This window comes from Lacerta agilis, chromosome 8 (genome assembly GCF_009819535.1).
Source record: "Lacerta agilis isolate rLacAgi1 chromosome 8, rLacAgi1.pri, whole genome shotgun sequence".
Lineage (NCBI taxonomy): Eukaryota > Metazoa > Chordata > Lepidosauria > Squamata > Lacertidae > Lacerta > Lacerta agilis.
Window position 1 is genome coordinate 5,782,379 of NC_046319.1, and position 22,393 is coordinate 5,804,771.

General features: G+C 49.4%; 1 protein-coding gene across 3 annotated transcripts in view; it reads right to left on the reverse strand.

Moving 5' to 3' along the window:
• Nucleotides 1-405: 405 nt before the first annotated feature.
• Nucleotides 406-22,393, reverse strand: part of DMTN (dematin actin binding protein) — a 66,359-nt gene continuing 44,371 nt past the window's right edge. For 2 of the 3 annotated variants that reach the window (XM_033159189.1, XM_033159190.1), the window contains exons 4-17: nucleotides 19,435-19,509; nucleotides 17,427-17,576; nucleotides 16,815-16,859; nucleotides 16,160-16,271; nucleotides 13,207-13,263; nucleotides 12,949-13,104; nucleotides 10,798-10,907; nucleotides 10,577-10,682; nucleotides 8,670-8,734; nucleotides 5,151-5,199; nucleotides 3,735-3,742; nucleotides 3,418-3,477; nucleotides 3,183-3,263; nucleotides 406-1,271 (exon numbers count right to left, since the gene is read on the reverse strand). In XM_033159189.1, the coding sequence (XP_033015080.1) occupies nucleotides 1,158-1,271; nucleotides 3,183-3,263; nucleotides 3,418-3,477; nucleotides 3,735-3,742; nucleotides 5,151-5,199; nucleotides 8,670-8,734; nucleotides 10,577-10,682; nucleotides 10,798-10,907; nucleotides 12,949-13,104; nucleotides 13,207-13,263; nucleotides 16,160-16,271; nucleotides 16,815-16,859; nucleotides 17,427-17,576; nucleotides 19,435-19,509 (1,188 nt within the window). In that variant the 3' untranslated portion in view covers nucleotides 406-1,157. The remainder of the gene's footprint in view (nucleotides 1,272-3,182; nucleotides 3,264-3,417; nucleotides 3,478-3,734; nucleotides 3,743-5,150; nucleotides 5,200-8,669; nucleotides 8,735-10,576; nucleotides 10,683-10,797; nucleotides 10,908-12,948; nucleotides 13,105-13,206; nucleotides 13,264-16,159; nucleotides 16,272-16,814; nucleotides 16,860-17,426; nucleotides 17,577-19,434; nucleotides 19,510-22,393) is intronic. The other variant, XM_033159192.1, reaches the window with a different exon arrangement.

Here is a 22,393-nt window from a genome sequence, read left to right on the forward strand (position 1 = left end):
AGGTTAGGTGGCAGGGCCCCCCCAGATTTTGGGGTGGGTGGGCAGGTGCAGCACAGAAGAATGTTACAGCCTAGATGGGTGGGATGGCAGGGCAGAGGGAGAGCAGGAAACAGGTGCCACATATAGCTGGCCCAGGGCCAGTTTGCAGGAAGAGTTGGGAATTGCTGGGGAGGAAAGGGGAAGAGGAAGCTGGCCTGGAAAGAGAGCTTTTGGCAGTGGGGAAGAAACTAGAACCATAGAGTTGGAAGTGACTCCAAGGCTCACCTAGTCCAATAACCCCCTGCAGAACTGGGGCCTGGACACATGCCTCGATTCCAAATGAAGCCCACCTTTAGGCCCTTCTCCATGCCTGCGGGCACCGTGGTAGTGGCTGCATTCCACATGTTGGAGAGTGGGCACAAAATACTGGGGAGGGAGCCATCACCCTGCTGCTTGGTAGCGATTTAGATGAGAAGCAGCCCCAGGCCACGTTCACTCCAGCGGAGGCTAGGCACGTCCAGCAGGCAGCTGAGTACCAATCACAAGGGGGCGGAAATCAGTGGGAGAGTGTGGCAATGCTGCCCCCTGTGAGAAGAGGGTGCTGGGGCAGAGAGAGACCCTCTTCAATCTGGTCCTGCTGCAGGGTGGGAGCCTGCCTGGTGCCATGATGCTCAGATCTGCCCGCTGCGCCAAGTCGGGGGCTCATTCTTGCCCAAGTTTAGAAAACCTGATGGGCCTGTGTGCCAAAGGGGGGGGGGGAGAGGATGCATGGTCTGTCTGGGAGTAAAGCCAGCAATGGAATGAGCTTAAGGGTGGCAACACAGAACACCTTATCTCCACCCTGGCCTCTGCCCACCCCACACATGGCTGCTCTGATTTTCACCGGGGTGGGAGTGGGGAAGGGACATGGCACCCCGCCCCGCCGCCGCCGCCACATCCAGCACAGGGTGCTCACCACTCATTCCCACCAAATTCCTGACCCACTTTTCTCTGCCCCAAGAGTCAAGGCATGGCAGCCACCTCTGCAGTGAGGGTGGGTGGGTGGTGGTGGGGAGAAAGGAGCAACGTCCCTTTGAACGAGCTCGAGAGTAGCCCTAAAGCGTCTGTGATGAAAGACGGGTCGACACACACGCAAGGAGCGTCACGCCGGGCATGTCGGCTCTGCGCGGGGGCCGGGATCAGAAGAGGAAGGCTTTCTTCTTCAGCTCGTTCCGCTTCCATAGGGCCAGCTTGCCAAATTCTTCTGGCGACATCTCAAATGCACGCAGGAAATCCTCGGCTGACAGGTGGCGCTGGGATGGGGAGAGAAAGAAGAACGTGGGGGATTGCTCATTCATTCATTCATTCATTTCATAAGATTTATGAAACCACTCGAATGGTTTACACAGTCAAGGCACACGAAAAGTTAAAATAACTTTTTAGAAGCAAATGAAAACCTGAACCAACTTTCTAAAACATTTGGGCAGGCGCTGCAAAAGGGTACAGTGAACGTGCCTGCTTGGTTATCAATCGGCAGGGAGTTCCAAAGGGTAGGTGCTGCCAGGCTGAAAGATAAGAGCTTATAACAATTCTGGTTCTGCCGATCGAAGTGGTCGAGTGGGCACATAGAGGGTAAGGCAAAATGCTTGTCTTGAAAGGGGTTTGTATCTCGTGTCTGATTCAAAGAACATGGGAAGCTGCCTTATCTTGAGTCAAGACAAGTGGTTTGTCTAGCTCAGTGTTTCTCAACCTTGGGTCCCCAGATGTTGTTGGACTACAGCCCCCATCATCCATAGCTAGCAGGACCAGTGGTCATGGATGATGGGAGTTGTAGTCCAAGAACATCTGGGGGCCCAAGGTTAGCTCAATATTATGTACACCAACTGGTGCCTTGCAGAAATTGGACTACAGCTCCCATCATCCCTGTCCACTGGCCATGTGGGCTGTTGAGGCTGCTGGGAGTTGAAGCCCAACAACATCTGGACCTTCTTACCCCACATGTGGCCCCTCTGCTACTTCAATCAGCAGGACAGGCGCAGTTACAAGTTCCACATAATACCTGTTTCACATTTTTAAGAACTCTGTTTTAGTGCAGCAGCACCCAAACTTTGGAACTCCCTGCCTATTGACATCAGGCAGGCACCTTCACTCTTTTCAGCACCTGCTAAAAACATTTTTCTTTAAGCCTTTCCAGATGTTTAGAAAGTTGATGCCAGTCTTAATATGTTTTTAGTCTCTGGTTATCTTAACTCCTAATGTCTTGTTATTTCTTAAAAAAATAAAATAAAAAATCCTTCCAGTAGCACCTTAGAGACCAACTAAGTTTGTTACCGGTTTGAGCTTTTGTGTGCATGCACACTTCTTCAGATCTTACTGCCAATTTAATTGCTTTATCTTTTTTGTAAGCCCTTTTGAGTTCTTCTGACAATCGAGCGGCTTATACATTTTCTAAAACAATAATAATACCATGGTTGTTGAACGGAATCCATTCGACTTCCGTAAACATTCTACAACCAAAGCGCGGCTTCCGATTGGCTGCAGGAGCTTCCTGCACGCCATCGGAAGCTGTGGAGGCCGTTTCAGATGTTTGGGTTCCAAAGAATGTTTGCAAACTGGAACACTTGCTTCCGAGTTTGTGGCGTTCGGAAGCCAAAATGTTCTGAGTCGCAAGACATTCAGGTTCCAAGGTATAATAATGATGATGATGATGATGATGATGATAATATACCCCACCCTTCCCCGCCAAACCGGGCTCAGAGTGGCTAACACCAATAAAATCTCAACAAAAACATAAAACAATTCATTAAAATACAATTTAAAATTAAATCTAAACTGCAGCCTCATTTTTAAGTAGCCCACCAATCACACCAAAAGAACGGAAACATCAGGGTTAAACTGAAACCAACTCAAAGGCTAGGTGGAACAGCTCCGTCTTGCAGGCCCTGCGGAAAGATGCCGAATCCCGCAGGGCCCTGGTCTCTTGTGCCAGACTGTTCCACCAAGTCGGGGCCAGTACTGAGAAGGCCCTGGCCCTAGTTGAGGCCAACCTAGCATCCTTGTGGCTCGGGACCTCCAACAAATGATTATTTGAGGACCTTAAGGTCCTACCCGGGACATACCAGGAGAGGCGGTCCCTTATGATGATGATGATAATAGCAAGGAAGTGATTTGCAGGGTGCCAGGATTGAGAAAGGTAAATCTGCACCAGTGCTATTTCTTTGTACCTCTAGCCTTGTCCTGTCTACGCCTGGAGGCAGTTTCACTCGTCCCCGATTCGTCACCATCAGCATCTCGTAAGGGTAAATCTTCAGGGAGGAAGAAAAGAAAAGCTAACGAAGGGGCCACTTGATTGCATTTCTCTGTAGGCGCATCAGGACACGTTACATCTGCCCCCCCAACACACACACACATGTGAAAGGACGGTGGATATTCCCCCATGGCCCCAAGGGCGGTTCTCACCTTTTGCTCCAGCATACTAGGGAGGGAGTTTCCCCTGTCCATCCGCCCTCTCTGGCCGTTCTGTGGAGGGAAAATAAACCCACACAGTTGCAGGACCTTCTCCCATGGAAATAGTGCTTGGCATGGCTCAGGACCCACAGGAGCCAGCCAGTTGCACCACCTTATTCCCTCCTGGCCTCCCTCTCAAACCCTCCTCAGCCTTCCTCTGGGGTTTGGGTGAGACGCCGTCACTCTCCCGGGTATCCTTGGGGGGAAGTGGCCTGATACATCACCTCTCGGGGGGGGGGGACCACCTGCGGCTGGGCACATGTGCTCACCTGTAGACCTGCAAGACAGAAGGAAAGGGGCTGAAGGTGACGAGAGAACAGCCCCCTGACATCTTTGGTTGCTTCATTGCTGAGTGGCCAAGACCACATGTGATTCCTGCATTGTGGTGGGTTGGAGTAGATGACCCTCTGGCAGGGTTCGAAATTAGCAGGGCGCCAGGCGCATTTCGCACCTAAAGATTCTGTGTTTGCGAGCACCTCAAAAAGTCTGGGTGCTTTATTTTTGCGCCTGGCTGACACTCAAGGATTACCGAAATGTATGTGCACAAGGAGAAGGGGACAACAAAGGATGAGATGGTTGGACAGTGTTCTCGAAGCGACTAGCATGAGTTTGGCCAAACTGCGGGAGGCAGTGAAAGATAGGCGTGCCTGGCGTGCTCTGGTCCATGGGGTTACGAAGAGTCAGACACAACTGAATGACTGAACAACAACAACAAATGTGCTTCGAAGCATCAAAGTATATGTTAAGGAAAGGCAATATGTTAATAAAAAGTAGCGTGTTTTGAAAACTGAAGTACGGTACCAATATTATTAATTGCAAACACCAAATCAAACACGTATTAGCAATTTCTGCTTAAAATGTGATATTGACAATGTGTCACTTGTGTGAATTGCATATTGTTGTTGTTCAGTCGTGTCCAACTCTTCGTGACCCCATGGACCAGAGCACGCCAGGCACGCCTATCCTTCACTGCCTCTCGCAGTTTGGCCAAACTCATGTTAGTAGCTTCGAGAACACTGTCCAACCATCTCGTCCTCTGTCGTCCCCTTCTCCTTGTGCCCTCCATCTTTCCCAACATCAGGGTCTTTTCCAGGGAGTCTTCTCTTCTCATGAGGTGGCCAAAGTACTGGAGCCTCAACTTCAGGATCTGTCCTTCTAGTGAGCACTCTGGGCTGATTTCTTTAAGAATGGATAGGTTTGATCTTTTTGCAGTCCATGGGACTCTCAAGAGTCTCCTCCAGCACCATAATTCAAAAGCATCAATTCTTCGGCGATCAGCCTTCTTGATGGTCCAGCTCTCACTTCCGTACATTACTACTGGGAAAACCATAGCTTTAACTATACGGACCTTTGTCGGCAAGGTGATGTCTTTGCTTTTTAAGATGCTGTCTAGGTTTGTCATTGTTTTGAATTGCATATTAGTTCATGCTTATCAAAATAATAAAAAGTGTTGCCGACCCCCCATCCCATGGCAACTAGACCCAGGTCCCAGGAGCCATTTGGCTCCTAGCTTTTCTATCCCAGTTTCTAACACTGCCCACTCTACAATTCTGTGACTAGGAGGGAGGACAGAAGTGGCTCAGAAGTAACAGAAGAGGGTCCAAGCTAGGGCAGGTGTCTGACGTCAGCAGATGAGAAGTCTACCTTTGCCCCAACCCCAACCCCAACCCCGTAGCTTCGCTTACCTGGGCTCCCTTTCTCGCTGCCGGCAGGACTGAACTCTGTGGACTGAAGCTGTAGAAGGCGAAAGAAAAGTAGCAGAAGAGTCAGGGGTACCCACAGAGACGTGCCAACCTTCGTGCCTTTCTGGCATGAAGAGGGGGGCACTTCAATCTTTCAACCACACATTTAAAGCACACATCGTTTTCCCCAAAATCTCCTGGGATCTGCAGCTTTGTGGGAGGAAGGCAACCTTTATTACTCAGGTTTTCTGCTTGTGGCAGAAGGATTCTTCCCACACACACACACCCCACACCTCCCAATAATGGCAGGAGATTTGGGCTACTTGTGGGACCTCAGCCCCAGGCCAGCAGGTCTCTCTGCAGGGCCAATGTCAGCTGTGCGATTCATGGTCAAAGATGGCGTGGATCAGAATTTGACAGCCACCTTCAAATACCCGAAGAGTTGCCCCATGGAAGACTGAGCAAGCTTGTTTTCTAGGACCCAAAGCAAGGGATTCAAAGGGCAAGAAAGGAGATTTCCAACTAAATGGTGTCGTTCCTTGGAAGTCGAATGGAATACGTTCTGGAAGTCCGTTTGACTTCCAAAACGTTTGGAAGCCAAATCGCTGGAAACGTTTGGAAGCTCCTGTGGCCAATCAGAAGCCACAGAAGCCCTGCCGGATGTCCGGCTTCCAAAAGAATGTCTGCAAACTGGAACAATCACTTCCAGGTTTGTGGCGTTCAGGAGTCAAAACGTCTGAGTTCCAGGGCATTCAGGATCCAAGGTATGACTGTATTAGGAAGAACTTTCTGACAGTAAGAACAGTTTGACAGTGGAATGGACTGCCTCGGAAGACTGTTGGACCCTCCTTCCTTGGAGGTCCATCTGTCAGGAATTCTTCAACTGTTGGATTAATCAGGGGCCAGCAAACTTTTTTAGCAGGGGGCCGGTCCACTGTCCCTCAGACCTTGTGGGGGGCCAGACTATATTTTTTTTTGGGGGGGATGAACGAATTCATATGCCCCACAAATAACCCAGAGATATATTTTAAATAAAAGGACACATTCTACTCATGTAAAAACATGCTGATTCCCGGACCATCCGCGGGCCAGATTTAGAAGGTGATTGGGCCAGATCCGGGCCTTAGGTTGTCTACCCATGGGCTACATGATCCAACTCCCTGCTGTTCCTTCCCAGCTCTACAATTTGATGATTCTATGGTTTCAGAATGGAAGCAGGCGCCAGAGGGACAGGCACAATTTGGAAGGGTGGCCCTTCTTCTGATCATTGAGATTATTTCCACCGCCTCAGATTGGACTGTTCTCGAGCCGGTCTGTACCAGCAAGGGCAAGACTGCTTTCATAAAAAGGAAACCGGAGGACTTTGAGACGTGTGGAATATGCAGTGTTATGTATTGGTTTAATATGCACAGGTGAGTTTCACTGCTAGTTCTGCAACTGCCGTTCCCGCTTCAGGGTGATTCAAACAGGTGCGGTGGACAGTTGCTATTGGTTAACTTACAGGTAGGTAGCCGTGTTGGTCTGCCATAGTCAAAACAAAATAAAAAATCCAGTAGCACCTTAAAGGTAAAGGGACCCCTGACCATTAGGTCCAGTCGTGTCCAACTCTGGGGTTGCGGCGCTCATCTCGCTCTATAGGCCAAGGGAGCCGGCGTTTGTCCGCAGACAGCTTCTGCGTCATGTGGCCAGCATGACAAAGCCGCTTCTGGCGAACCAGAGCAGCGCACGGAAACGCCGTTTACCATCCCGCCGGAGCGGTACCTATTTATCTATTTGCACTTTGACATGCTTTCGAACTGCTAGGTGGGCAGGAGCTGGGACCGAGCAACAGGAGCTCACCCCGTCACGGGGATTCGAACCGCCGACCTTCTGATCAGTAAGCCCTAGACTCTGTGGTTTAACCCCCAGTGCCACCTGGGTCCCTAAGTTTGTTTTTGATATGAGCTAAGTGTGCATGCATACGAAAGCTCATACCAAGAACAAACTTAGTTGGTCTTGGTGCTACTGGAAGGATTTTTTTATTTTTTATTTTGTTTTGACTATTGGTTAACTTGTTAGCATAATTTGGATCCTTACTTTGATTGGGTCCCGCCCAATCAGAATGTATCCTGTCCCCAACTCCTATGTCAGAGAGTATAGAAGGAGTCCGCCTTTCCCTCGAATTAGCCAAGTTCATACTATAATAAAGGAGATTGTTTTTGTTAACTTGACTCCTAGCATATCTTTGCTAGCATGCTGAATCACTACCACAGAGCTGCCTACACGCATGGCTGAGATCGTATAGGCGCTGCAGCACCCACGACGTAACATGCACATTCCCTCCAAACACCTTCACGTTTTCTACTTCCATCCAAGGGATAGAGCAGAGAGATGGGCAGTGTGTCTCAGCTCAAGACCTGCACCCCATTGTGGATAACCTTCTAGGGTCTGCATGCAACGGAGCTCAGTGCGAGCGGCAAAACAGGTCAAAGTGGCAAATGCATTGCTCTCATTTCATAGCAGGCGACATACATTCCAGCAGCACAAAAGTCACACACAAACACCATCTCCAGGCAGGCAGGCAGGCAAGGGGCATTATAGCATTTCATGGGCCCAATCCATCCCGTGAAAGCGCCTGCAGTGAGCGCAGCGTAAGGCCGTGGGTTGGGGAAAGTCCCGAGAGAAGAAAGGGGAAAGAGAAAAGTCTTTCTCTGTCACAACACTAGAACTCAGGGAAGCTGAAGGACTATGATGGACTACGCCGAAATGGCGAAACTGACTGGGAAAACCAGAAGCCGGGAAAGAGAAGAATTTTAAGAAGGAAGGAGAAAAAAAAATTATAATGTGCTCAAGAGAACACTGTAAACAATTTTTTAAACTTTGGCAGGATTTGAGTAATGCTTGTATGAAAAACCCTGGGGGAAATGGGTTATTCTTTTAACAAATTAGAGATAATAATAATAATAATAATAATAATAATAATAATAATAATAATAATAATAATAATAATAATAATTTATTTGTACCCCGCCCATCTGGCTGGGTCTCCCCAGCCACTCTGGGCGGCTTCCACCAAACATTAAAATACATTTAAAATATCACACTTCCAGTTACAGGTGGGTAGCCGTGTTGGTCTGCCATAGTCAAAACAAAATAAAAAATTCTTTCCAGTAGCACCTTAGAGACCAACTAAGTTTGTTCTTGGTATGAGCTTTTGTAAGAAGTGTCCGTGCACACGAAAGCTCATACCAAGAACAAACTTAGTTGGTCTCTAAGGTGCTACTGGAAAGAATTTTTTATTTTGTTTAGAGAAAATAAGATAAGCAGATAAAACAAAATAAAATAAAAAAGATTGATAATGGTAACCATGGAAGGGCGGAGGGAAGTCAAGGGATTCAGAGAATCCTAAACGAGGAGGTGAATGATGTGTTTGAATTTAAATTTGTTATGTAAAACTTAATAAAAATATATTAAAAAAAACAACAACTCATAGACGCTGAAGGTTGGAAGGTTCAGGGCAGAGGCCCCTAACTGGCACCTTACCCTGGCGAGGGTGCTTCTTCCGTAGGCAGGAAGGGAAGAAGATTTGGAGCTTCCGCCGTGAAGAGCTGGAAAAAGAGGAAGACCAGCGATTAATATGGCTGCAGGAAGGGCTCCTTTTAATCTGGGTTAGGCAGCAGTTCAAGAACATGGGCAGATGGCAGCGCTGGATGGGAGGTTGGAAAAGGGGCAGGCCACGCGCGGGGCTGCTGCTCAGGGCGGCAGCAAGACAAGGAGCTCTGGCCAAGGGGCACACCTAGAGCAGCCTTCCCCAACCGGGTGCCCTCCAGCTGGTTTTGGACTACAGCTCCCATCAGCCCCAGGCAGCACAGCTCTTTGGTGCAGGGGCTGATGGGAGCGTGGCCAGGCTGGCAAGTATTGATGGGAGTTGTAGGCCAAAACACTTGGAAGGGCACCAGGGACAGCTCTCACGGAGCCAAATGCTCAAGCACACTTGCAGGAGGGCAGCCGCCTCTGTGCCTCCTGGGCTCTTCTGGCCAAACCTGCTTCTTCACAGTTGAACTGTGGAACTCTCTGCCACAGGATGCAACGAGAGCCACCAACCCAGATGGCTTTAAAAGAGGATTAGACAAATTCATGAACCCACTGCCTTGTGGGACATCTTTCGAAGAAGAAAAAGCTAGGGTGTAAAGCCTACACAAATCCCCAGTCCCTAAGACTGTTGGGTGGCGTCTCGAATGCCTCCTTCCAGAAACTCCTGCAGCAAAGCTGGTGTCAAACGTATTGCTCTGCTTTCCTTTCGACCAGGGGTGGTCAACTTCCAAGAGTTTGCGATCTACTCACAGAGTTAAAAACTGGGAGTGATCTGCCCCCCTTTTGGGGGTTCAGGTCAAAGTTGTTGAGCTTTTTTTTTTTAGGAAGAAAAGCCCTGTTTTGGGGGGGGGGGTTTCATGTAAAAGTTGTTGAGCTTCTTTAAGGAAGAGGAAAGTGACACTGAGCTTTTTTTAGGAAGGAAATCCCTGTTTTTGGTGGTTCTGGTCATTTTAGGGGTGCTGGGCAAAGATGTTGAGCTTTTTTAGGGGAGCCAAAGTTTTTTAGCTTCTTTGGGGGGAGCCACTGATCTACCACAGGTGTCCAGTGATCTACCGGTAGATCACGACCTACCTGTTGGACATGCCTGCTTTTAGACCACTCCAGTGAGGCTGAGGGGGGGGGCAGGACCTCCAGACACACTGCCCAGACTTCCGTCACTTTGGTGCTGCTAACACAGCAAAAACAATACAGGGGAGGCAGCAGATACGAGTTGCCAGTCTCTTCAGCCGCAGCAGGAACTGTGGACACAAGACCCCTGGAGGCACACTCCATTGTCTCTTGAGGTGGACAAAGTCATGGGGGAGAGCTACTATCTTTGAAGGTTCTGCCTTCACAGACAGAGGCAGCAGTGCTTCTGAATATCAGTTGCTGGAAACTGCTTGCGGGTCTCCCACAGGCACCTGGTTGGCCACTGTGAGTACAGGGCGCTGGGACCGGATGTGCCCTTGGCCTGATCCACAAGGCTCTTCTCATTCCCAGTCATACATTCATTCAGCCTGCATTGGGAACGGGGGTCTGTCTGTCTGTTATTAGGTATTTATATTCCACCTTTTTCTCCAAGCAGCTCCCTGGTCCTAGTCCTCATTTAATCCCCACAACAGTCCTGTGAGGCAGGCAGGCAGGCAGGGCTGAGAAAGGCAGGGACCCAAGGAGTCCCTGGACTCCAACTCTCCTTCCCAGAAATAAGGGAAATTTAAGGGATATCAACAATAAGGGATAGCTGCAGGAAACGGCTTGGAATAAGGGAGTTTCCCGCAAAAAAGGGAGACTTGACAACTATGGCCCTTCCTGTTTTAAGACAAAAAGAATGAGAAGCATGGGAAATCAGCCCCTGGGGTGGGAGCTTGCTTACTCACAGGAGTGGAAGGGCGTCCGGTCTGGAAGGGAACGGGTTTTCCTCCGGATGGGGAGAGACTTCTCCATCTCCTCCTTGAGAATGAGCTTGCCAAGGTTGGAGGCCACCTGGCGGAGAGAGAGAGCAGCGGGGGGGGGGGGGGAGCTCAGCCACACAAGGAGCCACCGGCACCCAGGAGCTTCCCCCCCCCGGTCTTCGCCTGCCCCCAAGCCCCCTGCCCACCTTGCTCAGCTCTTGCTTCTGCAGCTCTCGCAGGCTCCCCACATCCTCCGTGGTCTCCTCGTCCTCGTCCTCGCCTCTTCTGGAGGCCATCCGCCGCCGCCACTCGGTCTCTGCGGAAAGACAAAGCCGGAGGTTGTCTCGCACACGGCAGACGCACAAAGAAACGGGCAGCTTCTTGGGCTGGGGGGGGGGGTCTCCTCACCTTCAAAAATGACACCACCACCACCCCACCACCCCGATTTCAGAGGAGAACGTTCCCAGGTGAGTGTGCTTAGGGCCGAAACCTTAGTAGCCATTTGGGGAGGGGAAGATGAAAGGGACCAAAGAAAGTGAAGCTAGGACTCTATAGAACCCTTAATAACATGGAGCCAGTGTGGCGTAGTGGTTAAGAGCGGTAGACTCGCAATCTGGTGAACCGGGTTCGCGTCTCCGCTCCTCCACATGCAGCTGCTGCCTCAGAAGAGCGAGAAACATTCTCAGGGATGACTCACACCCTGGCCAGCACCTTTTTAATCTCCTGCCCTTGGGCTAGTCACACTTCTCTGAAGTCTCTCAGCCCCACTCACCTCACAGAGTGTTTGTTGTGGGGGAGGAAGGGAAAGGAGAATGTTAGCCGCTTTGAGACTCCTTCGGGTAGTGATAAAGCGGGATATCAAATCCAAACTGAGCGTTCACATGGATTACTCCACTGCTAGATTACTGCTATGCACTCTGTGTGGGGCTTGCCTCGCACCTGATCCGGAGGTTGCAATGAGTGCAGAATGCTGCAGCACGGTTGCTGACAGTCGGGCAGCACAGAACACTTGCGCTGGTAAATCTGCCCTGTTGGCTGCTTTGCTACTGGGCCAAGTTCAAGGGGTTTCTGTTCTTCTATCAACCACCCTTAACAACATGGGACCAGTTTGCCTGCGATATCGCCTCAATCTGTGTAGCTGGCATTATTACAGGGCCATATAATACCTGTTCTTCATTCGTAAGAAACAGGTCCTTTAGTGTGGCGGCATCTGCACTTTGGAACTCCCTGCCTATTGAGATCAGGCGGGCGCCTTCACTGTATTCTTTTGGGTCCCTGCTGAAAACATTCTTGTTTAGACAAGCTTGCCCAGGCACGTAGAATGGTGATGTATGTTTTAATCCGCTTTTATACATTTATTTTGAATGTTGTAAATACCGTATTTTTCGCTCCATAGGGCGCACCGGACCATAGGGCGCACCTCATTTTTAGAGGAGGAAACAAGAAAAAAAAATATTTTTCTGGTTTTCCTCCTCTAAAAGCCCTGTTTTTTGTGTGTGTGTGTTTTTTTTTTAGGATCAGCTAAATGTTTTGCAGCTTTTTTGCAAAGGCAAAAGGCCTTTTTTTTGAGGGTCAGCTAAAGGTTTTGCAGCTTTTTTGCAAAGGGGGAAAAGCAAAAAGGAAAAGCCCCATTTTTATGGGGTTTAACTCACATTTCTGAAAAATCTTAAGGAAAGGGAGCCATTTCTACTGTTTCCAGACAGATAATCTAATCAGCCAGTCACATGTCCTGGGGAAACAAACAACCTCCCCCTGCAGCACATTCAACAAAGGAGGGCGGGGCTGACAGGGAGCCGGGGCTCTTATCTCTCTCCCGATCTCTTGCTGATCAGCTGCTGAGCGGGGTCCTTTCAACACTCCCTTTTCTCTTTGCAAAATAAAAAGCACAACCTGCTTTTGGCCCCTGGGCAATTCAGCTCCAGGGACCACCATTCGCTCCATAAGACGCACAGGTATTTCCCCTTACTTTTTAGGAGAAAAAAGGTGCATCTTATAGAGCGAAAAATATGGTAGCTGTTTTTTGAAATGCAAAGGATCTCGTAAGGAATCGCTACCGTTTAAAACTGCTAGTACAAAGCAGCAACCCCATCAAAGAAAAGGAGAGCAGTATCCAGCCTCTGCTCGATTCTTTTCCTCATTATCCAACCTCCTCTATGCTAATCTCTCACAAGCAAACTTGAAAGCCTTGTTATCGCCTCATTCGTTTGCCAGAAAAAGGGAGACCAAATCTCCCTGGCACCTTGGCAGGTGGCATCATTGCTCCAACTCTGGAAAAAAGGCCCCACAGCTATGCTCCCCTGCATTTGCCCATCCACTACCCCACTGGCTGACAGAAAAACACAGCAAGGACCACCTACCCACAACTGCCAAGGAGGGCGGGCAGGGCCAGTAGTCCGTCTCAATCTTGGCCGGCTGGTTGGGGTCGGGCGGCTGGGCTGCCGGGAACTTGGAGGATTCGATGATCAGGTCCTCGATCAGGTGTTTGCTCTGCGGAGTTGGCGTCACCGACTGCTCTGCAAGGTGCAAGGGGGGGGGCAGGGCAGGTGACTCTGAGCCTCTGCTGTGTGTAGCCCCACCTTCGCCCGCCCCAGAGGTCATCGGGGAGCACCACCTACCCTTCTGCTTGTAGATGGGGGGCTTCTTGTAGATGTTCATCTCTGCCGTGTTGGTATCTGGGGAAGGAGCAGGGAGGCACTCAGGGGATGGAGCAACTGGTTTGATGGCCGCCTCTCAGGGGGACCCCCGTGGTGGATTTCCAGCCTGCTGTTGCCCATATTTCTCCTTCTACGTGGCCCAAGATCTGCTCTGGTCCCCTGCTCCCCCCCTACCTTGAACTCCCCTGGGCCAGGCCCTTCAACACTGGAGCGTACCAACAAGCTGCCTTAAATGTACAGAGTCAGGCCATTGGCCTGTCCTGCTCACTGTTGTCTACAGTCAGGGGCGTAGCAAGGGGGCAGGGGGACGGTTCGCCCCGGGTTCCATAAGGTGAAGGTAAAGGGACCCCTGACCATCAGGTCCAGTCGTGTCCGCCTCTGGGGTTGCGGCGCTCATCTCGCTCTATAGCCCGAGGGAGCCGGCGTTTGTCCGCAGACAGTTTTTCCGGGTCATGTGGCTAGCATGACAAAGCCGCTTCTGGCAAACCAGAGCAGCGCACGGAAACGCCGTTTACCTTCCCGCCGGAGTGGTCCCTATTTATCTACTTGCACTTTGATGTGCTTTCGAACTGCTAGGTGGGCAGGAGCTGGGACCGAGCAACGGGAGCTCACCCTGTGGCAGGGATTCGAACCGCCGACCTTCTGATCAGCAAGCCCTAGACTCTGTGGTTTAACACACAGCGCCACCTGGGTCCATAATGTAGGGGGTGACAAATCATCAAGGAACATTTTTTTTTTAATGCCTGCTCCGAAGGTCTTATCTTACTATATTAGGGATTTTATAGCTATATATGAAATGTCGTGCATATCGGTTAATATCTTGACCCTCCTCCACCAAAATAGCTGTTCACTTGGCTGTTTTCCTATGTCATGAAGGCTGAAATTTCAGTTCAGAGAACACTCTACTGTTCCCAACCCTAACCCTGTGGAAAGCCATCTAATTAGACTTTAATTTGATTTTGAGATATTTTTAGGAGGTATTTTTTTTTATACCAATGTTATGTATCTGATGTTAGCCACCCTGAGCCCGACTTCGGCCGGGGAGGCCGGGATAGAAATAAAAGTTTATTATTATTATTATTACTTGTTATTATTCCTTTGTAAGAAAATATGAAATAACGTAAAACCATTTTTGCGGGGGGGGGGAGATCAATTGGGGGGTTGACAATAAATTTTCTGCACTGGGTACCACCTGACCTTCCTATGCCTCTGGGGGGTGTGTGTGACAATTTTTTTTTTTTTTGCCCCCGGGTACCAATTTACCTTGCTACGCCCCTGTCTACAGTACAGTGACTGGCAGCTCCTCTCCAGGGTTTCAGGCAGGGAATATTTTGCCTGTGCCCTTCAGTCCTTCTCTAAAGCAGCTTCTTAGAAATCCCCTCTGTGGTATTGTAACTTTTCTACGTTGGGGCAGCCTTTGCTACCCTGGGTATGGTGAGAGTTGTTTATTATTATTGCAGTGGTACCTTGGTTTCGGGACACGGGTGGCGCTGTGGGTTAAACCACAGAGCCTAGGGCTTGCCGATCGGAAGGTCGGCGGTTCAAATCCCCGCGATGGGGTGAGCTCCTGTTGCTCGGTCCCTGTTCCTGTCCACCTAGCAGTTCGAAAGCACGTCAAAAGTGCAAGTAGATAAATAGGTACCGCTCCGGCGGGAAGGTAAACTGCATTTCCGTGTGCTGCTCTGGTTTCGCCAGAAGCGGCTTAGTCATGCTGGCCACATGACCCGGAAGCTGACCTCGGCCAGTAACGTGAGATGAGCGCCTCAACCCCAGAGTTGTCCACGTCTGGACCTAATGGTCAGAGGTCCCTTTACCTTTACCTTGGTTTACAAACCTAATCCATTCCAGAAGTCCGTTCTTAAACCAAAGCGTTCTTAAAGGCGTGCTTTCCCATAGCAGCGGGGACTTAATTTACAAATAGAACATACTCATCGGGAAGCGGAACATGTTCTTGTTCCAAGGTATAGTTCACAAACCAAAACACCTACTTCTGGGTTTGCAGCGTTCTTAATCGAAGCTGTTCACAAAACTAAGCTGTTCTTAAACCAAGGTACCACTGTATTAACCTCCTGCTCATCATCATCTTCATCATCATTTACATCCTGCCTTTTCCCCAGACTGGGACTCAAGGCGGCTTACACAAATTAAAACAGCACCAATTAAATAAGTTAAAAAAAATATAAAAAGTAATTCAATTCTAATAGAATTAAAGCAATTTTTAAAAATAAAAAACCCGTCTATTAAAATACAAATGATAAAACAGCACAGCACTATTAAAAGCCCTTTCCTTAAAAAAAAAATCAACAGTCTGTTCCCAAAGGCCTGTTGGAATAAGAAGGTCTCCCTCTGCTGGCAGAAGGACCGCAAGGAGGGGGCCAGCCGGGCTTCTCCAGGGAGGGAGTTGTAAAGTCTAGGTGCAGCCACCAAGAAGGCCCTCTCCTGTGTCCCCCCCCCCCGAGCAGGCCTGTGAGGGTGGTGGAACTAGGAGAAGGAGCTCCCTGAAGATCTCAAAACCCGGGCACGTTCTTATAAGGGAATATGGTCCTTCAGAGAGCCTGGGCCTGTCACACAGGGTTTTATAGGTCACGACCAGCACTTTCAATTGTGCTAGCGAAGCTGTTCTAACAAGGGGGGTCAATATTCTGTCTGGCTGAAGCTCTTTGAGCCACCTGACGTTTCTGAGCCCTTTTCAAAGGCAGCCCCACTTACGAGTGTGACAGCTGCATTGCAGGGGGCTGGACTAGATGACCCTTGGGGATCCCCTCCAACTCTCTACAATTCTATGACTGACATCCCCTGGAGAGGCTGGAGCTCATGGAAGGGGGAAGGGTCTGGGGGAGCAGTCTAAGCATGGGCAGGGGGGGTGTCAGGGAAAGCCCCAAGGCGACTTTGGGAAGAGGGGGGGGGGCCCTACCAGGGCGGTGGAAATGGTGGACTCCGCTTCGGCTGGTGCTGCTGGCTCGGCGGCTGCCCGACTGGGAGGCGTTCCCTGGAGACTTGCTCTCCTCCATCCAGTCGCGAGTGACCTGTGGGCAGAGCAAAGGAGGTCAGAGGAGGCCGGCAGTCTGGTTTCGGGGCCGGCCCAAGACATTTTGCCGCCTGAGGCAAAACGGGAGAAAATAGGAGGCCAGAGAGGAGCAGGTGGAAACAGCGGCTCCGCTCTTCCCCGGTGGCAGCTGCGAGCTACAAGCACAGGGGGCGGCGGGTTCCTGGGGTCCCCAGATCTGCAGCTCCCCCCAGCTGTCTTCAGCCTGAGGCAGCAGCCTCGTCAGCAGTAATGGGTGGGCCGGCCCCTGCCCGAATTGCCACACGGCCCTTTCCCTCACGTTGCAGAAGACGAGGAGGAGGGCCTGTCGTGTGGCAAGGAGTCCTGCAAACCGGCTTGCCTCTTGGCCACAGGGATTCTGGAGCTCCCAGGCAGATGCAGGCACACATCCACCCCCCCCCATCGCATTGACAGCCCTGCTCATCCCTTCTCCACTCCCTCCCTCCCTCCCACTGGCCTCTTCTCTGCTCTTGGTAACCCATCTTGGAAACCCATCTCCAAGGCAACCTGCAGAAACACTTACTTCTGGAGAAGGAGGAGGCGAGAGGGATTTGGGCGAGAGGGAGCGCTGCAGAAGGGAGTCAGAGAGAGAGAGAAAGAGAACTTCATTTGATGCAGCTCACATCTGAGTCATTTATTACGTCTAAAAGGCTCTCTTACAGAAGATGGAGCAAGCTTGTTTTCTGCCTCTCCGGAGAGGAGGACCCGAACCGATAGATTCAAATCCCAAGAAAGGAGATTCTGGCAGAACCATCGGAAGAACTTTCTGACGGGTAAGAGCCATTCGACAATGGAAGGGACTCCCTTGGAAGGTTTATAACAGAGGTTATGTATGATCTAGTTGAGATTCGATTCCGGCATTGCAGGGGGTTGGCCTAGATGACCCTTGGGGTCCCTTCCACCCTAGTTTTCTATGATTCCGTGTCTATACTGCAAGCCACAGTGGGGCTCGTGGAAGTTCAGAGAACAACATAAAAACCTCACAGTAGCCAGCCAGCCATTACAGAACTGGCCTTACTGTTTCCTAACAGCCCCTACAGAATCATAACCTCAAAACAGCTTTTGCTATGGTACTCTGGGCAAAGCAAAGGACCCGCCCACGCCAGGCCCGAAAAGCGGGGTTGGGCTCGCCCACCTCTCGGCTCCTTGGCCTCTCCACCTGGTCCAGGAGGGAGTAGGTAAAGTGGGGCTCGTAGATCATCAAGTCGGGGCGCTCTATGTCCAGGATCGCCTTGTCTTTGGGGATTGCGGCTAAGTCCTTGTAGACTTCATTGTCCATTTTTGCCTGGGAAGGAAGACAGAAGCGTTAGCACTCCAGGTCTTGATTCAGGAGGCATTCAAAAACACACACACTTTCAGAACCAAACCTAAAGCTACCATATTCTTCACTCCATAGGGCGCACCTCGTTTTTAGAGGAGGAAACAAGAAAAAAAATTTTTTTCTGGTTTTCCTCCTCTAAAAGCCCTGGTTTTTTTAGGATCAGCTAAAAGTTTTGCAGCTTTTTTTGCAAAGGGAAAAGCTCTGTATTTGAGGATCAGCTAAAAGTTTTGCAGCTTTTTGTAAAGGGAAAAGCCCTGGTTTTTTTGAGGATCAGCTAAAGGTTTTGCAGCTTTTTGTAAAGGGAAAAGCCCTGGTTTTTTTGAGGATCAGCTAAAAGTTTTGCAGCTTTTTTTGCAAAGGGGGGAAAGCAAAGCTCCTTTTGCAAAGGGGGAAAAGCAGAGAGGAAAAGCCCCGTTTTTATGGGGTTCAACTCACATTTCTGCAGCTTCTAAAGGAAAGGGAGCCTTTTCTACAGTTTCCATACAGATAATTTAATCAGCCAGTCACATGTCGCTGGGGAAACAAACAACCTCCCTCTGCAGCACATTCAACAATGGAGGCCTGGGCAAGAGGGCAGGGCTGAAAGGGAGCCGGGACTCTTATCTCTCTCCCGATCTCTTGCTGATCAGCTGCTGAGCGGGGTCCTTTCAACACCCCCTTTTCTCTTTGTAAAATAAAAAGCATGATCCTCTTTTGGCCCCTGGGCAATTCAGCTCCAGGGACCACCATTCGCTCCATAAGACGCACAGATATTTCCCCTGTGCGTCTCATGGAGCGAAAAATATGATGTATTTCGTTGCACAACATATTAATTTGAGCCAACTTAAAAGCTACAAACTTTTGAGCCTGACTTGATAGAAGATTGCCTACATAAAATATCATGGGGTAGAAACACAGCTAGACCAACGCAAACATTCTCTTTTTGATAACAAATTGGCTGAAAATATGACACGATAGCCATCTCCAAATATCTCATGGGCTGCCACGTGGAAGATGGAGCAAGCTTGTTTTCTCCTGCTCTGGAGGGTAGGACTCGAACCAATGGCTTCAAATTAGAAGAAAGGAGATTAAACACCAGGAAGGACTTTCTGACAGTTAAAGAGCTGTTTGACAGTGGAATGGACTCCCTCCTCTGCACACCTTCCAGCTTCTCAATATCCTTTTTAAACTGTGGTCGGTACCCAGAACTGGACACAGTACTCCAGGTGCGGTCTGACCCAAGCAAAATAAAGCAGGACTATTACTTCCCTTGATCTGGATACTAGACGTTTGCTGAATAGCATTAGCTTTGCTTGCTGCTGCATCACACTGTTGGGTGGTGGAGAAATGCTATTGGGTGATCTCTTTATCTTCTCCACGCAGAGGACCTAATACTTGCTGGTTCATCCTGAGCTTTGACCCGCCTGACCTTTCTCCCTGCAGCTGTTGGCTACTCATGTATACTCCTCCTTCCTTCATAATTTCCCCTTTCTCCCATTTTTTATCCATGCCCTTCTTAAATCTCAGCTCCTTATGCAGCCACACTGGTTTCCCTGCTTCAGTCATGACGCCATGCGCACGGAGCGACACCCCGCCACCGGGGGTGCCGCTTGGCTTGCCGCCCCCAGGAGCCAAGCAGCTCGCTACGCCCCTGAGAGTTGGAAGGGACCCTGAGGATCATCTAATCCAACCCCCTGCCCAGCAGGAATTTGCAGCTGCCCCATGCGGGGATCGAACCTGCAACCTTGGCATTGCCAGCACCACGCTTTAATCAGCTGAGAGATCCACGCATGGAGGTGAGGTATCACTTGAAAGCGAAGAGTCCCATCTGCATGGTACTCACCACAATGCTGGAGGGTGACCCAGGGACGCTGGAGCCCCGGGAAGAGCACAGGCTCCCTGGGGATGTCAGCTGGTGCTGGAACGAGGGGGGAAAGACACGAGTCAGATGGGGGGTGAAAAGCAAAGAACTCCTTTCTCGTCTCTTAACAGCGGCAGCCCAGGAAGGCCTTTGATCTTAATAATTTGGATTGCTGGTGTTCAAGGATTTGGCAAACCGCCCTTCTTGAAAGGATATCCCCTAAACCAAGGGTGTCCAAACTTTTTTCAAAGAGGGCCAGATTTGATGAAGTGAAGGGCCATGAGGGCCGACCAAGTAAGTAAGTACCGGTAAGTTTTTATTTACGGCCACTGACCCAACACATAAAAATACAATTCCAAAACAACCTATAATATTTAAAACCTTCGCCTCTGCTTGTTACTAAATAAAAGCACAGGCTGTCCGACTATCTATTTTCGCATTTTGGCTCCTGGATTAGCGGGGTATCAGAGCCCTTTTTTCTTCTTTAGAGCTAAGACTCTGTTCAAGTATTTGGCAACAGTGCGTGATCTAGATGGATCTTCGTCGTTCAGTAGAAATCTCAGTTTGGTTTCTTTGGCATCACCCGTGCATCCCACTAAATATGGAGCAAGAAACTTACTCCTGAGCGAGGAATAATGAGGACAGCTAAGGAGTATGTGGTGCAGCGATTCAGGTGATCCACAGTTACAGTCACATAAAAGAGATATCTGTCCATTAGAGATTCTATTTTCCATTACATTGGAAGGGAAGACGTTGAATCTTGCCTTTATAAAGGCATATCTGTGGGCTGCTACCGAAAGAGAATCCAAGTTCTGGGGGAGTTTTTGCAAGGTTTAAGGGGGAGAGGGCCAACCAAAGTTGTTAACTTTTTTTTTAGGATTGAAGTTGTTGAGCCTTTTTAAGGGTTGAAGTACTTGGGTTTTTTATGGATTTGAGGTTGTTGAGGGTTTTTTTTTTAGGATTTTACCTCAGGAAATAAACTGCCATGGGGGCCAGATTAAACCAACCGGCGGGCCGGATTAGGCCCCCAAAACGGACTTTGGACATGCCTGCCCTAAACTAAACGTACCTAAAGGGCCAATCTCAGATAACCTTTTAAAATATACAGTCTATATATATCACATAATGTTATTTATTATACATCGCCATCAATACATGCAAGTGTCTGGCTCACTTAAGACTAAAAAGGACCTTTCTTCTAAGGAATGGTGGAACTCACAGTTGGAGAAGGCATATATTTTTAACAAATCTTTTGTTATTTCTAAAGGGAACCTTTGTATGAGTTAATACTCTATTATCCCTTTGGAGCTGTCCTTCCAGACTGTGGTGCTTTACGGTTTAAATATTTGGTTCTTTGTTTTTTCTTTCTCTTTGTTAGGTTTGTAGGGTTGTTGTTTTCTTGGCTAACAAATCAATAATTTTTTTTAAAAAAAAATCAGGGACCCCACTCAGATGGGGAAGAGGCGGCTCTTCCACTAAGGGGGCAATAATAGAGCAGGAGTTATCAACCTGATGCCCTGCAAGAGATGGGGGGCGGGGGGCGGAAGTGTTTTATGTGGAGGGATGGAAAAAGGATCCTCTTAGCTTTGTGGAGCCCTTGGTGCACAGTCTAAATTACCGTATTTTCCCATCCATAGGACACCCCAATGTATAAGATGCCCCCTTCCATCTATAAGACGCACCAATCGACAGTCCACCCTCAGCACTATCCATGTATAAGACGCTCCCTAATTTTTGACACTATTTTTTTAGGGGGGAGGGAAACCCTAGTCTTATACATGGGAAAATACGGTACCTTGCAAGGTGCCCCGAAACTCTCTTAAAAACTATGCCATTTTAAGGAAGGGGGGCAGTGGGTGTGGGCGGGCAGGTGGAGATTGATGGCAGTCGCCTTCTCCAGGGCAGCAGCCAGCCAACAGCCACCAGGTGGCGCTGCTTCCCTAAAGGCCAGGATGTGTGGCCAAAAAATTAGAACCGCTGCATTTGCAAGAGCTTTATGGCCGTTCGAGAAGCTTCTTCCTCCCCTTTAAATGTCACTACACACACACACACAGAGAGAGAGAGAGAGACACACACAGAGAGACAGACAGACAGGGAATGCTAGTACATGAGAACAACACCTCCGGCCATTATTTGTCTCCACTGAAATCCCATTGCAATCCAGGCTACCAGCAAATCCACCTGCCTGCCTCTTTCCTAATGGCTATCACCAACCTTGGGGCCTGGGAGGAGGAAGAGGAGAAGGGAAACCCCGATTGTGGCTCGAGGGGCACCTTTTAGCACAGAGATTGCTGATTAAAGGCTGCTGCTGCCCCAGTGCCAAAAGGGAGGGGTCTCTTTACTTTGGGGGTGTCTATGAAGACTCCCTAGAAAAGACCCTGATGTTGGGAAAGATGGAGGGCACAAGGAGAAGGGGACGACAGAGGACGACAGAGGACGAGATGGTTGGACAGTGTTCTCAAAGCAACTAGCATGAGTTTGGCCAAACTGTGGGAGGCAGTGAAAGATAGGCGTGCCTGGCGTGCTCTGGTCCATGGGGTCACGAAGAGTCGGACACGACTGAACGATCAAACAAATGAAGAGGTTGCCTCCTTTCTCTTTTCTACCCATATTTATGGAAAAGCAGGGTGGGAGGTTTCTATTGTGGAAGATTGTGGGCAACGATTCATGTTCCCTCCCTGGGTAACGGCAGGAGGTACTGACTTCCCCATAAGCTGCTCGGCAATTCTAATTTTTGTCCTCACTGCTGCTGAGTTTTGTTCTTTTTTAAATGGAACTGTTAACCTACTGATCAATTTGTGCTTGTATATTGTTTTCCTTCATATTTTTTTATTGTTACTTCATTTCATTTTTCTGGGCTGTGGGGTTGAAATATTCAACGAAGATCATTCTCTTCGCCGTTCCAGACTTTGGACTCCCATGAAACTTCCAAGGTGGGGGG